The 13,388-nt window shown below is 57.2% G+C and overlaps 2 protein-coding genes across 2 annotated transcripts in view; both read left to right on the top strand.

The window, feature by feature from the left end:
- The window catches only part of LOC144947016 (nucleolar protein 4-like), a 28,973-nt gene extending 23,614 nt beyond the window's left edge, over window positions 1-5,359 (top strand). Inside the window, exons 5-8 of the mRNA XM_078876142.1 lie at window positions 1,228-1,464; window positions 2,853-2,969; window positions 4,493-4,745; window positions 5,070-5,359. Of these exons, the coding sequence (XP_078732268.1) occupies window positions 1,228-1,464; window positions 2,853-2,969; window positions 4,493-4,745; window positions 5,070-5,347 (885 nt within the window). The 3' untranslated portion in view covers window positions 5,348-5,359. The remainder of the gene's footprint in view (window positions 1-1,227; window positions 1,465-2,852; window positions 2,970-4,492; window positions 4,746-5,069) is intronic.
- A 1,864-nt stretch (window positions 5,360-7,223) lies between these two features.
- LOC144945712 (uncharacterized) lies at window positions 7,224-11,831 on the top strand. The gene is made up of 2 exons (XM_078874279.1): window positions 7,224-7,743; window positions 8,960-11,831. Exon 2 carries the CDS (start codon window positions 9,001-9,003, stop codon window positions 9,985-9,987), a length of 987 nt encoding a protein of 328 aa, XP_078730405.1. The 5' UTR covers window positions 7,224-7,743; window positions 8,960-9,000; the 3' UTR covers window positions 9,988-11,831.
- The last annotated feature ends 1,557 nt before the right edge of the window (window positions 11,832-13,388 follow it).

The following is a 13,388-nucleotide window of genomic DNA, read 5'->3' as shown; positions in this document are numbered from 1 at the left end:
GGACAATTCCGCTACCGTGTGGACGCGTAACTCCGTCACCCTCGGTGTGGCGTGTGACTGAGTGTTTGCACAAAAAGCCTCAGCTGCTGGAGCGGAGAGAGTGCGTGGAGGGGAGAGAGGGGAGAGGTAGGAGAGTGCGTGGAGGGGAGTGGAGTGAGATGAGAGAGGAGAGGTAGGAGAGTGCATGGAGGGGAATAGAGTGAGATGAGAGGGGAGAGGTAGGAGAGTGCGTGGAGGTGAGTGGAGTGAGATGAGAGGGGAGAGGTAGGAGAGTGCATGAAGTGGAGTGGAGTGGGATGAGAGGGGAGAGGTAGGAGAGTGCTTAGAGGGGAGTGGAGTGAGATGAGAGGGGAGAGGTAGGAGAGTGCTTAGAGGGGAGTGGAGTGAGATGAGAGGGGAGAGGTAGGAGAGTGCGTGGAGGGGAGTAGAGTGAGATGAGAGAGGAGAGGTAGGAAAGTGCATGGAGGGGAGTAGAGTGAGATGAAAGGTAGGAGAGTGCGTTGAGGGGAGTAGAGTGAGATGAGAGAGGAGAGGTAGGAGAGTGCGTGGAGGGGAGTAGAGTGAGATGAGAGAAAGACAAGAGTGAGTCTATCAATCTTGTCCATAAAACAAAAAAGGCCCCTTTTGTTTAACAAGTTAAATTATTTCCTTGACTGGTATTGATATAAATCTCAGCACAGAGCGTAGAAGTCACTGCCTTGGAGCTGCGTTGCAATATCTGTAATGTAGCAATTGGCACGTTGTCCTCGGGGAGAGTCGGGCCCAGTTGTCCCAAACCTTTTGAGTTCCTCTCACTGTCAAAGGTCATCGCGTGGCTCAGAGGTCAGAGCTCCAAGCTGACACCATAAAGATCCTGGGTTCGTCTTAGCCCCGGTCACAACAAGTAAAAGTTTCGCGCTTGATTTGGGCCTCATTGCATTTCCGACAATTTAAATTGACCATACTCTTTGGTTTTTTCGGGTAAAGTCACGTGGGTATAAAATAAAATGAATCACGACGTTTCGGGTGCAACACAAGCGTCCGTCATCAGCATGATGCTTTTCCACCTGGATTCCTGCAGCCACGAAAGCTTCAAATCAAGATTAAATTGACCAGTTCGACGGTAATGCGACGATCTCACTGCGCGATAAGAATGCCACTTGAAGATTTATTTAGTTTTTTGGGAGAGGCCCTTGGGACGACGGCGACGCTGACGGCGACGCTGACGCCGCTGCCGGTGCCGCGCAGATGTTCGTGCGGCTATTCGTGGACGAGAACCTGGACCGGATGGTGCCCATCTCGAAGCAGCCCAAGGAGAAGGTGCAGGCCATCATCGAGTCGTGCCACCGCCAGTTCCCCGAGTTCCAGGAGCGAGCCCGCAAGCGCATCCGCACATACCTCAAGTCCTGCCGGCGCACGCGCAAGCACGGCTCCGAGCAGGTGGGGGCGGCCGAAGAGGGCACGCGCCGCAAGTGCGCAGCCACCGTGAGTGCCGTGCGCGTCCGAACACCCACCCCACCCCCCCCCTACCCCCACCACCCACCCCTCACCCGGCCCACCAACCCCCGCGCCCCTAAACATTGCGAGACGCGGCCCGAGAGACACCCGCGGCGTGGGCCGCCGGCCGGCCGGCGCGCGTCCGAAGACGACGAAGATCCCCGGTGCGTAGCCTCGACGGGCTTTTGGGGCAGGTGCCGTGAGCGAGCTCGTTGACGCGCGCGGGGGCGCGTTGCGCTCGGTCGGCGCGCGTGCGCCTACGGTTAGCGAGCACGATCGCGCGCACATCGCCAGCACGCGCACCGCACGCATTTACACTGTCGGCACAAAGACGAAGATCCCTCGCGCAGCCTCGACAGACTGCTGGGGCAAGTGCTGTTAGCGAGCACCTATGAAGGCCGGCACGGAACATGAGGGTGTGGGTGGCCAGCACCACGCCCCACCGCCTTTGTCTCCCTAGTGGCGATATTTACACATTGCACCAGGCACTCATTTCAGGCCGAGTCGATCTAGGGGAGGCCCTGGACCAGTTCAGATAATCGTCACTGGTGCTGGCCGTGATTGAGAATCGAACCTGGATCGCCAGATTTGTAGCGCAACGCGCTAACCGCTACATTACCACTCCCCCCCCACACACACATTCATCACGTGCACACTAAACTATTTTATTTGCCAGGTAAAGCCCACTGAGCCATGAGCTCTTTTTCAGAGGCGACCTGGCCACCTGGCACCCTGGCTCATCGAAGTGGCTTCTATCATTCCTTCCCCCTCACCTCCGATTAGCGCGGTTGGCTACGCACGGTGCGAAAGAAGTTCAACACACACACACACATAGGATCATCATCACACGTGGGAATTTATAACAGCTGCCAAATAATATGAACGCGTGTTTTTTTTTTTAATGCGGAGGGAAAAACCCTGAGGAACTCGTAAAACGACGCACGAGGCCACCACGGGGACAGAAAACACGAAAATTCCAAACATGCAACAGGCATCCTCAGGGTGCAGGTTCTAACCCGTGACCTCCTGCATACCCGGCAAGGGAGATAACATCTCGCCGCCGCAGCAGCACACACCTCGCACCCCTCCCCCCTTCCACGCCGCCCCCCCCCGCCCCCCGCCCCACCCACACAGAAAAAACTTCCCTCACCAAAAACTTAGCGAGACACCAGCTGCCGCTACTCGCTTCATTTCGAAACTATTTTGTAGCTACCCATCGATGCGAAGCCCCCGCACCCCACCCCACGCGGCCTTGGGAGAGGTGCCCAGGGGCAGTCGCCCCACCCGCCCAGAGACAGTGGGGGGTGGCGAGGGGGGCACAGGGGTGCACGTGTGAGCGTCGCGATGACCCCGTGATTTTTTGCCGGCACCTGCAGTCCCGCCCGCCGCCGGCCCACCTCACGTCGGCGCTCGCCGAGACGATCCTGGCGGCAGCGTGCGAGAGTGAGAGCCGCAACGCGGCCAAGCGGATGCGCATCGAGAGCCAGCTGCAGGTACGGGCGCCGCTCCTCGTTCTCGTCCTCCTCGTCCTCCTCGGTGACGTCGTTTTTCCCAAGCTCCAGGTAAAAATAAAAATGACAAGGACGAAGAAGCAGAATCGTGCAACGCGGGGCCAAACGTTGAGCCGTTGGAGCAGCGTTGGCCCGGCGCTCTCCGTGCTTAGCGGGATGCTGATCTGTGTCTCCGCTTAACGATTACAACGTAGAGAACAAAATTTTTTGTAAATGTTGTGGTTTCACGCTTCAACACACCGGTGGGCTAAAGCAGTGAACTATTTGTCTTTTTTCAACGTGACACTTTTTTTTTGCTGATTGGCCGTGCCGGGTGGTGGAGGGTTACGACACTTTTATAAATAACGCGATCTAGACCCAAAAACGTTGATTATGAATAATATTGGTCGCGAAAGCCTCCCACGTGTTAAACTATCGAGAACAAGGCTTCCGGTTGATAACTTGAGAGGCCAGTGCCAGTAAAAGGTACAGCACTGATCCACTGTGGGGAAGCCTCGCTAGCTGTGTATTCAGATGGATTCAAATTCACAATAAGTTTCATTGTCTTTTTAAACCAGTATTACCCAAGCAGTGTTTTGTTTTAAGCAAGCAAACTCTGGACCAGTTTCGACCTTCCGGGTCACATCAGCCAGGTTGTTAAAATAATGCTGCTGGATTAATTACCGGATGTTTGTTTGGGAATAGCACTCCATAAAAACGATTTCCCCTTTCAAAAGTGCAGTTAAGTTTGCCTGCCTGTTCGGCTTGTTGGGTCTTCAGGTCTGTGCTCAGCAATGGTGATGTTAAGGGAAAAAAACAGCATCCTGGCCACAAATGACAATCGCGTTCACTTTGGTTCCGCACTTAATTCGGCTAAATTTCAACTCCGAGAATGAAAATATCCGTTTTGACCATCACGTGGTGAGCCTGTGTTGTGCTGCATTCTCTTCCGATGAGCACGGTTGGCTACGTACGGTGCGAAATAAGTTCAACACACGCACATGTGGTCCAGAGGTAGGTCACGCGAAGGGATCTCTCAGAGGTAGCTCTGTCATGTCCGCTTCCGTGGAGCATTCTCCAACAACAACGAAAGGTGCTTGCGCCGCTCTGCGAAAAAAATCCAGCCAGCCGAATTCGTTTAACAAGCCCCGACTCTGCTGATGAGACCCAGCAGGTCGAAACCCGAAAGGATACCTTGTCGTGCGGCGCGACGCCAATGGAGCGACCGGCGCAAATTCGTGGTTAAAAATTACGACAGCAAATTTCGATTTAAAGCTTTCGTGACTGCAGGGATTCATCTTCTTGGTTCTTTCGGTAAAGTCACGTAGAATGGAAATAATAAAATAATAAAAATAAAACATAATAAAATAATTCTCACGACGTTTCGGCCACAACGCAAGCAGCCGTCCTCAGGTGGAGAGCAGGTCTGTCGAGTAGACAGAGTCTGAATGACTATTTAAGCTGGTGTTAAACTGACGCAGAGCGGCACAGAAGCTAACGGAGGCCGCCCCCCCCCTCTCCCTCAGGACGAGGCGGCGGACATGCACTCCCAGCATGCCTTGCAACCGCTGGACGTTCTGCACGCGGCGGTGGCGGGGGGCGTCGGGGGCGGAGGAGGGGGCCACCCGCCGTTCCCGGCCGCCCCGTCCCCATCCCCGGCCACGTTCCTCCCGGACCCGAGCAGCCTGGTGAACGGGGCGGCGCGCTACGGCCGCCACGCCTACGCGGGGCTCCCACCCCCACACGTGTCCGCCCTGCCGCCCCCAAGCATCCCCAACGGTGAGGGTCCCCGTGCACCCCCACACATCCCCAATGGTGAGGGCCCCCACCCCCCACTGTCTCTACATTTGCCATTTATTTAGAGTTTAAAAGTGGAATTGAAGCTTGCGTGACTGCAAGGATTCATATATTATTTTATTTTTATTAATTTTAATTTTTTACCTACGTGACTTTACCGAAAAAAACTAAGAATATAGTTTAAAAGTGAATGTTTCATGGCCCCCCTAAGTTCTTGTATGCCCCCCCGACCGCCGACCCGCCCCTCCAACACTTAAAAGCAAGGCCACGCTACAGGTTTGCCCGCACCCCTGCTGCCACCCACAGGCCCCACCGACCTGAGCGTGAAGAGGCCGGTGAACGGAGACGCCGGGGTCCCGGAGGGGGGCTCCGCCGCCGGTGTGGCCAAGGGTCCCCACCCACCGCTGACCCCCGGCTCGGTGGGGTGCCCCACCTCGGGCTCCCTGCAGCAGCAGCAGCAGCAGCAGCTGAGCCCCGTGGAGGTGTCGGCCGTGAGGCAGCTCATCGCCGGGTACCGCGAGTCGGCCGCCTTCCTCCTGCGATCGGCCGACGAACTCGAGAACCTCATCCTCCAGCAGAACTGAGAGTGGAGGGAATCGCCGCCGAGGGTGGGGGTGGGCGGGAGGGGCAACCGGGCGGGGGGGGGGCAGGGTGGCTGCCCCTCCCGTGGGGGCGGTGGGGGGCAGGGTCGCTGCCCCTCCCGTGGGGGCGGTGGGCACCGGCCGGCTACGTGGGCCGAACTTCTGGAGGCGATGCGAGCGTGTGGCGGCTGGTGGTTGGAGCTTGCGGTGGCGGCGAGCGGACATGGCACCTTTGACCTTTGCCCTTCGGGCGCCAAAACGTCTCGGGGAGGGGGGGGGGTGTTGCCGCCTGTTCAGGTAGACAACGAAATCAAAAGGAAACCGCGACTGGTCGCGGCACGAAGAATATCTCACAGTACCGGGAGACGGGAGAACTGCACGCTAAATGCGTCGTCTTGAGCGGCGTGCTATTTGGCGCAAACCGACGACAACAAAAACCGCGACCGGGACTTGAAGACTCGCCCAGGACGGCTCTGTCAAAAAAAAAAGGAGGATCCTGGGAAATCCAGGACAGGTGGCATCGTTAGATCCCTAGGGGCACCAGTGGTGTTAGAGGGTTGGTTGGCATGGCAAACTGGTGCAGGGATTAAATGGGGGAGGGGTGGAAGGGAGGGGGGGGGGGAAGGGAGGGGGTGCCCTCACCCCTGTCCAAATTCCCACGCCCCCTACCCCTTCTCTTCGGAGCCTACGGCTTGGGTCTCCTCCAGCCCGTGAGCCCTCCCTGGTTGCCGCTGCACCGCCCACGTCCACACGCTCGGCATTGACGCCCGGGGCTTAATTTCTCGTCGAACATTTTCCGTGTCGCTGGTAGACTGGATTAGGCACGTGTCTGTCAGTCACAGCCATAGCGAGAGGAATGAAGACTGATGGATGTGGTTTTCTGGGCACGGAAGTATTCTCTTAGGTCACCGACCCGCACGGACCCAGCTGATATTAAGCCCTGACTTCGCCACTCATGAGCACGCAGATCCCAAGCACGCACGCAGATCCCAAGCGCGCACGCATGCACACGTGCGCGCTTGCATGCCCACGCACGTGCACACAACCATGCACATGCATACACGCATACACGCATATACAACAACCGCCAATAACCAAGCGGCTGTAATATCACCGCGGTGCTTGTGCCAAGCTCGGTGAACTTTTAGGGCACGTGACTGTATCGAAGGCTCGCTGGCAGGAAGTCACGGGACAGAACCAGGTGTTACGGGTTGACCCACTTGACTGGCAGACGCACTTGCCAGTGCTCCCTACTGTGCCAACTTGCTGTGTTGCAGCGGCCTGGTTGCTTCGCTCATTTCTGTGGGTGTCGCTCTCCGTCCCCGCCGCGGTTGCACGAGGTCATCATTTAAGGCTGAGTCAACACAGAGGATGGCCGGGACCGGTTTAGATAATCGTGACTCATGTTGGCCATGGTTGCCGGGTTTGTAACGCAGTGCACCGACCACTGCACCACCATTCCGCACCTCCGATTAGCGCGGTTGGCTTCGCACGGTGCGATAAAAGTTCAACATACAGACATTCCATCCACACTTTCGCGCGCAACATTCAAGGCACCCACCCCACAACTCCAAGGGCGCTTCACACAACCGATAAGGTGCCCCCCCCCCCCTCCATGCCCACCCATTCCCTGAGCCTCCACGGCGCGATGATGCGGATTGCGGGAAACAGAGCAGTGGACCGACGAGATGGCGAATCGAGCGCGGCGCTCATCTCTGCGGAATCTGCCGAGGCTTCTCGGACAACTTCCTCTCCGCTCGCCACCGACCTCCTCCTCGCGACAGCTTGGAAGGCGCCGTCGGCCGTGCAGAAGCCACAAACCCCGAGGCCTCTCCGCACCCCCCCCCCCCCCACCCCGGCGCGGCACGGCGATCCGTGACCTCGTTCCCGCGACGCGGATGGAGGCACAGGGGAAGAGACTCCTGCCAGCGCCACTGCTTTCGTCTTTGCACGAGGACCCCGGGGCCTCCCCGGAGGGACACTGGTCGCGGGAGACACCGGCTCGCGGGAGACACCGGGTCGCAGGAGACACCGGGTCGCGGGAGACACCGGGTCGTGGGAGACACCGGGTCGCGGGAGACACCGGGTCGCGGGAGACACCGGGTCGCGGGAGACACCGGGTCGTGGGAGACACCGGGTCGCGGGAGACACCGGGTCGCGGGAGACACCGGGTCGTGGGAGACACCGGGTCGCGGGAGACACCGGGTCGCGGGAGACACCGGGTCGCGGGAGACACCGGGTCGCGGGAGACACCGGGTCGCGGGAGACACCGGGTCGCGGGAGACACCGGGTCACGGGAGGGACACGGCTCACGGGACCGCACTCCCCTTTTGTCGGCACGACGGGAACCAAAACTGTGCCGGGCGGCCCACCTGCAGGCTCCGAACCCGCGCATGACGGTGCGACCCACCGCGTTGGCGCGACAGCGACGGCTCCTGCCGCCTCGGCAGGAGCCGCGGGAGGAAAGGTGGACCCCCCCCCCGCCCTCCCGCCTCCTCCTTCACGGCTCGCGGATTACGCACTCGAGCCGTTTTGAAGTTCGGAAAACGTGAAATACGAAGTCGCAACAAAGAACCAGAGACTTGTTGCTTAAAATAACCTCCGTCCGCCCCCCCCCCCCACGAACATGGAGCCTCGGGCTTGGCTCTCCGTGCCAAGTGACCATAGCGGCAAAATAACGGAGGTCGACGAAAAATAAAAGTGGAAAGCGATGAACGATTTGTGAACCCGGATTCACGACAAAAGACCGTAAGCGGCGAAAATTACCGGCGGGGCAGGGGGGGGCAGGGGGGGGAAGGGGGGGGCATGGGGGGGGGGGCGCTCGTGCGATCAAAAACGAAACGACTTCGTGAAGATTTCGGAAACACGCCGCGGTCGGTTGGCACGACGGCCGCGGACAGATTCCCGCTTGAACCCTGGTGCCAACTGGGAAGCCGTTTCTCTCTGCGCATGACTGCGCTGCGGTGGATTTTTGTAGTTGTTGTTGTTTTAAATCAAATTTTGGAGAAAGTAAAAAAAAATTACGAAACGGCTAAAATTGAAAATTCCACCGTTGTTGCTCAAGAGATTGGGCGTACTCATTCATTCGGGTTGCCACCTCCGAAAACCCCGGGACGTGTCATTGGGAAGATGGACATCTCACAATACCGGAGGAGGGCAGATCGTGTTCACGTATTGTCCCGAGTGGCGAATGGTCACGCAACTGACAAAACCCAGGTACGCTTAAGTGAGAGATTACACGTTTCCCTGGACAGCTGCCTCCAAACGAGGATGACCCTGGGGGAGAAAAAAAAAACCAGGACAGGTGGCAACCCTAACAGTGATCAAGTCACGTGGCTCACCGCTGCACCCAAACCCACCTCGACTCATGTGGGGCGAAGCGACCGTCTCCCAAGATTTCCCCAGGGCTTCGTGGTGGAGATTGTGAGTCCGCTTTCAGACGTCGCTGGGGTCGCGTAGGCGCGAGACGGTCACCTGATGCCGCAGCACTCAGCCGAGTCATCTCATTACTCCCCGAGTCCGCTTTCGAAAGGCCGTAGCGCAGCGAAATTGAAGCGCTGCAAGCCACTTTTGGGTAAAACCGTCGGTGCTTCCCCCCCCCCTCCCCGTCAGTAGACCGCAGAGCCGAGGAGAGCTGCGATCGACTCCCAGGAACGATGCCAAATCGAAAACGAACGCCAAGTCCGAGGGAGCGATCCTCGCGTGCTGAGCGGGCACCGCAGCCGTGGCGGTGCGGAGACACGGGGGGGGGGGGGGTGGCGATGGCTCCCAGCGTCCCGAGCAGGCGCCCGCGCGGGGAACACCGCGCCGAAACACGACAACGCGTGGAAGGGAGGATGAGCGCTCTTGCTTGCGGCTCACCAAAGCGCGGAGGACTCACTCGGGGGGAGCTTCGACCGCGAGCGCCCGGCTTCGGATGTCACCGCGACTGCCACCGCGACACTGGGAGGCGAGCGACGCGGCACGACGGCACCTGCAGACGGTGCTTGTGGGCTGTGGACACGGCTCAGTGGCGGTGGCGGTGGGAGCACAGGCTTCTCAGAGGGTGTCCCACGCGTGTGCTGTCGCTGCCTGCATGTGATGTACACTCGCAGACCCACCCTCCTACCGCCCCAACTCTCCACCATGGGGCTTCGCTCATCTACGCACTGCTTTCTCGCTCACCATACTCGCCTACCCGCTGCTGGCCCGCCACACTCACCACAATCCACCCACCACTCTCGCTCACCTTCGGACACACCCCCACCGCTCACCCACGTCTACGTACTTTACTCACTCGGCACACCTGGGGCATCCATCGCCACCCTCGGCCACTCGCCACCCTCGGCCACTCGCCACATTCGGCCACTCGCCACCCTCCGCCACTCGCCATTCTCAATCGTCCAATCGCTCCACTAACCACATTCCCGCCACGGCCACCACACTCAGCCAACCGTAGTAGGGTCAGCCTGCCATCGCTGCACGCTGCCACGGGCTCTGCTCCACGCACGTCTCAGGTTCAAGCGAGCCGGCAGCAGCGTCTGCCTGGCTCTCATCCACACACAGTCACTCCCTCCCCACCACGTTCCTTGCAAACGGATTGTTTTTTTTTAAACTTTACTTTCGGTGTCACCCAGCGGCTTTTAACAGCTTCCCTTCTGTAAAGTGCGCGAGAATTTCCTCTTTCGTGTTCTCTTTTTTTTTCTGATAATATTTGAGCAGCTTTTCTCCGGGCCCGTGTCAACACCCAACGAGCTCGCGGTCTTGCGAACCTGTGGGCACGATGTTTGTCCTCATTTCACCCAGACGGCGGTGGGCGACCGTTCACGCCGTGAAACCGTGGCCACTTAAAAAAAGTCATCTCTCTCGGCGTGCCACCACATTTTGCTATCTGTCCAGGAAATGCCTGCATTTGGATGGTTAAAAAAAAAATTCTCCACGTCCCAAACGCCGGCGCTGCCAAAATAAGCACGGGAGATTGGTGCCAGCCGGGACTGCCAGCACCACTGGCACCATCATCGCGACCCGTACCAGCTCAGTACACACACGTGACCGGGGACTGGCACCATCGCGACATATACCACTAGCGGCTCCACCACCGAGGGCAGCAGCCTAGTATCAACAACACTGATCAGCACTGGTAGACCGACACCAAACACCACCACCAACGCCTTCCTCACCACAGCACCGTCATCCGTCAGCACTCGTACCAACACTTAGATATGCCACCACCGACATCATCTTCAGCACCAGCTCGCAACTACAAACACTCGCAAAGCACCATCGTCGCGACCGGCACCTTCACCAGCAAGTTCCTCCACCGACAGTGGCACCTCTACCATCACCACCAGCACAGATACCACCGCCATCACAACCACCGCACCTTTGATTTCATCGAATCTTGGCCACTCAGATGTTTTGCTGCAGTGAACACTGTAATGCCTTTAAAGGCACATTTTACTGCTTTTTAGATTTTAGGTTTTCCGCAGCCTTGATTGCAATTTATTTTAAAACTTCATCTGGGTATGCCACCACACAAGTGGTCATTCCCGAGTAAAGTAAAAAAAAGAGAATTTTATTTTTTATTTTATCTTAAGATTGTTTAAGAGTTTGCGATATCCAAAAATGTGCAATAGCAAAGGCATGCCTGGCGAGCGGTGTGTTCGCTTCAAGTAACTGTATTCTTACAAAGATAATATATGTTGAATTTGCACATTTCTGCAGAATGCAATTCCTCTGTGTTGTGTTGACAGCACGATGCATTTATTTATGTAAAAAAAAAAACGCTTGATAATTACAACTCATGTTGAACTTCTTTCGCACCGTACGTAGCCACCCGTGCTAATCGGAGGTGCGGGGGAAGGACAACAAACTAAAACGCAAAATAAATGAGTTTTCGATCTAGATTTAAATGTGCATAGCTCCCAGCGGCTTTCCAACTCGCGTGTCAACAGCGCGTTGCTCAACAAGGGGGTGGGGGTGGGGGGAAATGTCAAGTGAAATCTCAAAGAAAATTTGACGGCAAACCTCGACTTCTCCGCCGATGGAAAACCATTCGGTGTGTGCGCGTGTGTGTGTGCGCGCTGTCCACCACGACAGGCAAACACCAGCCGGCGGAATTATAGCGCCGCTCACAAACAACAACAAAAAACGAGAGAGTGCGCGCGTCACGACAATTCCTGGGGGGACAACAGCTGCGGCCGCTTGTGTACGGCAGAACCAAAAACAAAGGGCTCAAAACAAAAAAACACAAACCCGCGCAACACCACAAACCCACGCACACCACAAACCCACGCACACCACAAATCCAAGCAGACAAACCCACACACACCACAAACCCACGCACACCACAAACCCACGCACACCACAAACCCACGCAACACCACAAACCCACGCACACCACAAACCCACGCACACCACAAACCCACGCACACCACAAACCCACGCACACCACAAACCCACGCACACCACAAACCCACGCACACCACAAACCCACGCACACACAAACCCACGCACACCACAAACCCACACGCACACAAACCCACGCACACCACAAACCCACGCACACACAAACCCACGCACACCACAAACCCACGCGCACCACAAACCCACGCACACCACAAACCCACGCACACCACAAACCCACGCACACCACAAACCCACGCACACCACAAACCCACGCACACCACAAACCCACGCAACACCACAAACCCACGCGCACCACAAACCCACGCACACCACAAACCCACGCACACCACAAACCCACGCACACCACAAACCCACGCAGACAAACCCACACACACCAAAAACCCACGCACACCAAAAACCCACGCACACCACAAACCCACGCACACCACAAACCCACGCACACCACAAACCCACACACACCACAAACCCACGCACACCACAAACCCACGCAGACAAACCCACGCACACCACAAACCCACGCAGACAAACCCACACACACCAAAAACCCACGCACACCACAAACCCACGCACACCACAAACCCACGCACACCACAAACCCACGCACACCACAAACCCACGCACACCACAAACCCACGCACACCACAAACCCACACGCAACACCACAAACCCACGCACACCACAAACCCACGCACACCACAAACCCACGCACACCACAAACCCACGCACACCACAAACCCACGCACACACAAACCCACGCACACCACAAACCCACGCACACCACAAACCCACGCACACCACAAACCCACACACACCACAAACCCACGCACACCACAAACCCACACGCAACACCACAAACCCACGCGCACACGTACAGCGGCTTGGGATCGTGTTCGGTGTAACCGTTTGGTCACGCGTCATCGTCATCACGGCACTGTGAACAGAAAGGTGGAACTTAAAAGGCCCCGGGTTGCCCCCCCCCTTTTCCCCCGGACCTCCGCGTGACATCGCCAGCATGTCCCTTACCCCGGACACGACGGAGATAATGGACTCGCATTAAAAGAACCACCGACCCAGACCCTCCCCCAGTAACTGAATGTGCCCGCTTCTAGGGGGGAAAAAAATCGTCAGTGAGCACGTCCCCCGCTTCATAAGAGATGGGTTGTTCCTTCTGATAATCCAAGGGACGAAAAAAAGTGTTTAGAAGCATCCGAGAGAGGAGAGGGGGGGGGCTCTGTTGTAACCGTTAACCTAACAAAACATATCACTGTTTGAGGGACGGTGGGGTGTAACTGCTGTTATGGCCGTGTCGTGGGGTGGGGGGGGTATTCCACCGTGCCCCCCCCCACCCTCCTTGCAGTTTGCACAGTGTCGGTTTTGCCTGTGATTTGCTCCTTGTGATGTTGTTAAAAAAAAAGAGACCTCAAAAAAGTCTGAAGATGTCCATATCATACACACCGTGGCTGAACGGCGCCAATAAAGGAAAAACCCCGCGTGGTCAAAACCCGGTGTTCGTTGTTGCTCGAATCACAATCTACATTTAAAACGCATTCCTGCGGAGGGAGCTGGTAGGAACGTTGGGTTGCTCGGTCAATGGCCAGGGTCAACGGCGGCGTGGTGTATTCCGCAAATATGCCCG

The sequence above is a fragment of the Lampetra fluviatilis genome, chromosome 2, assembly GCF_964198595.1.
Source record: "Lampetra fluviatilis chromosome 2, kcLamFluv1.1, whole genome shotgun sequence".
Taxonomy (NCBI): Eukaryota; Metazoa; Chordata; class Hyperoartia; order Petromyzontiformes; family Petromyzontidae; genus Lampetra; species Lampetra fluviatilis.
Note: the sequence above shows the minus strand (reverse complement) of the source record. Positions and strands in the feature narration are given on the sequence as shown.

Excerpts from the sequence above, each read along its gene's own strand:
- LOC144945712 (XM_078874279.1), top strand. The coding sequence starts at position 9,001 with ATGCCAAATCGAAAACGAACGCCAAGTCCGAGGGAGCGATCCTCGCGT.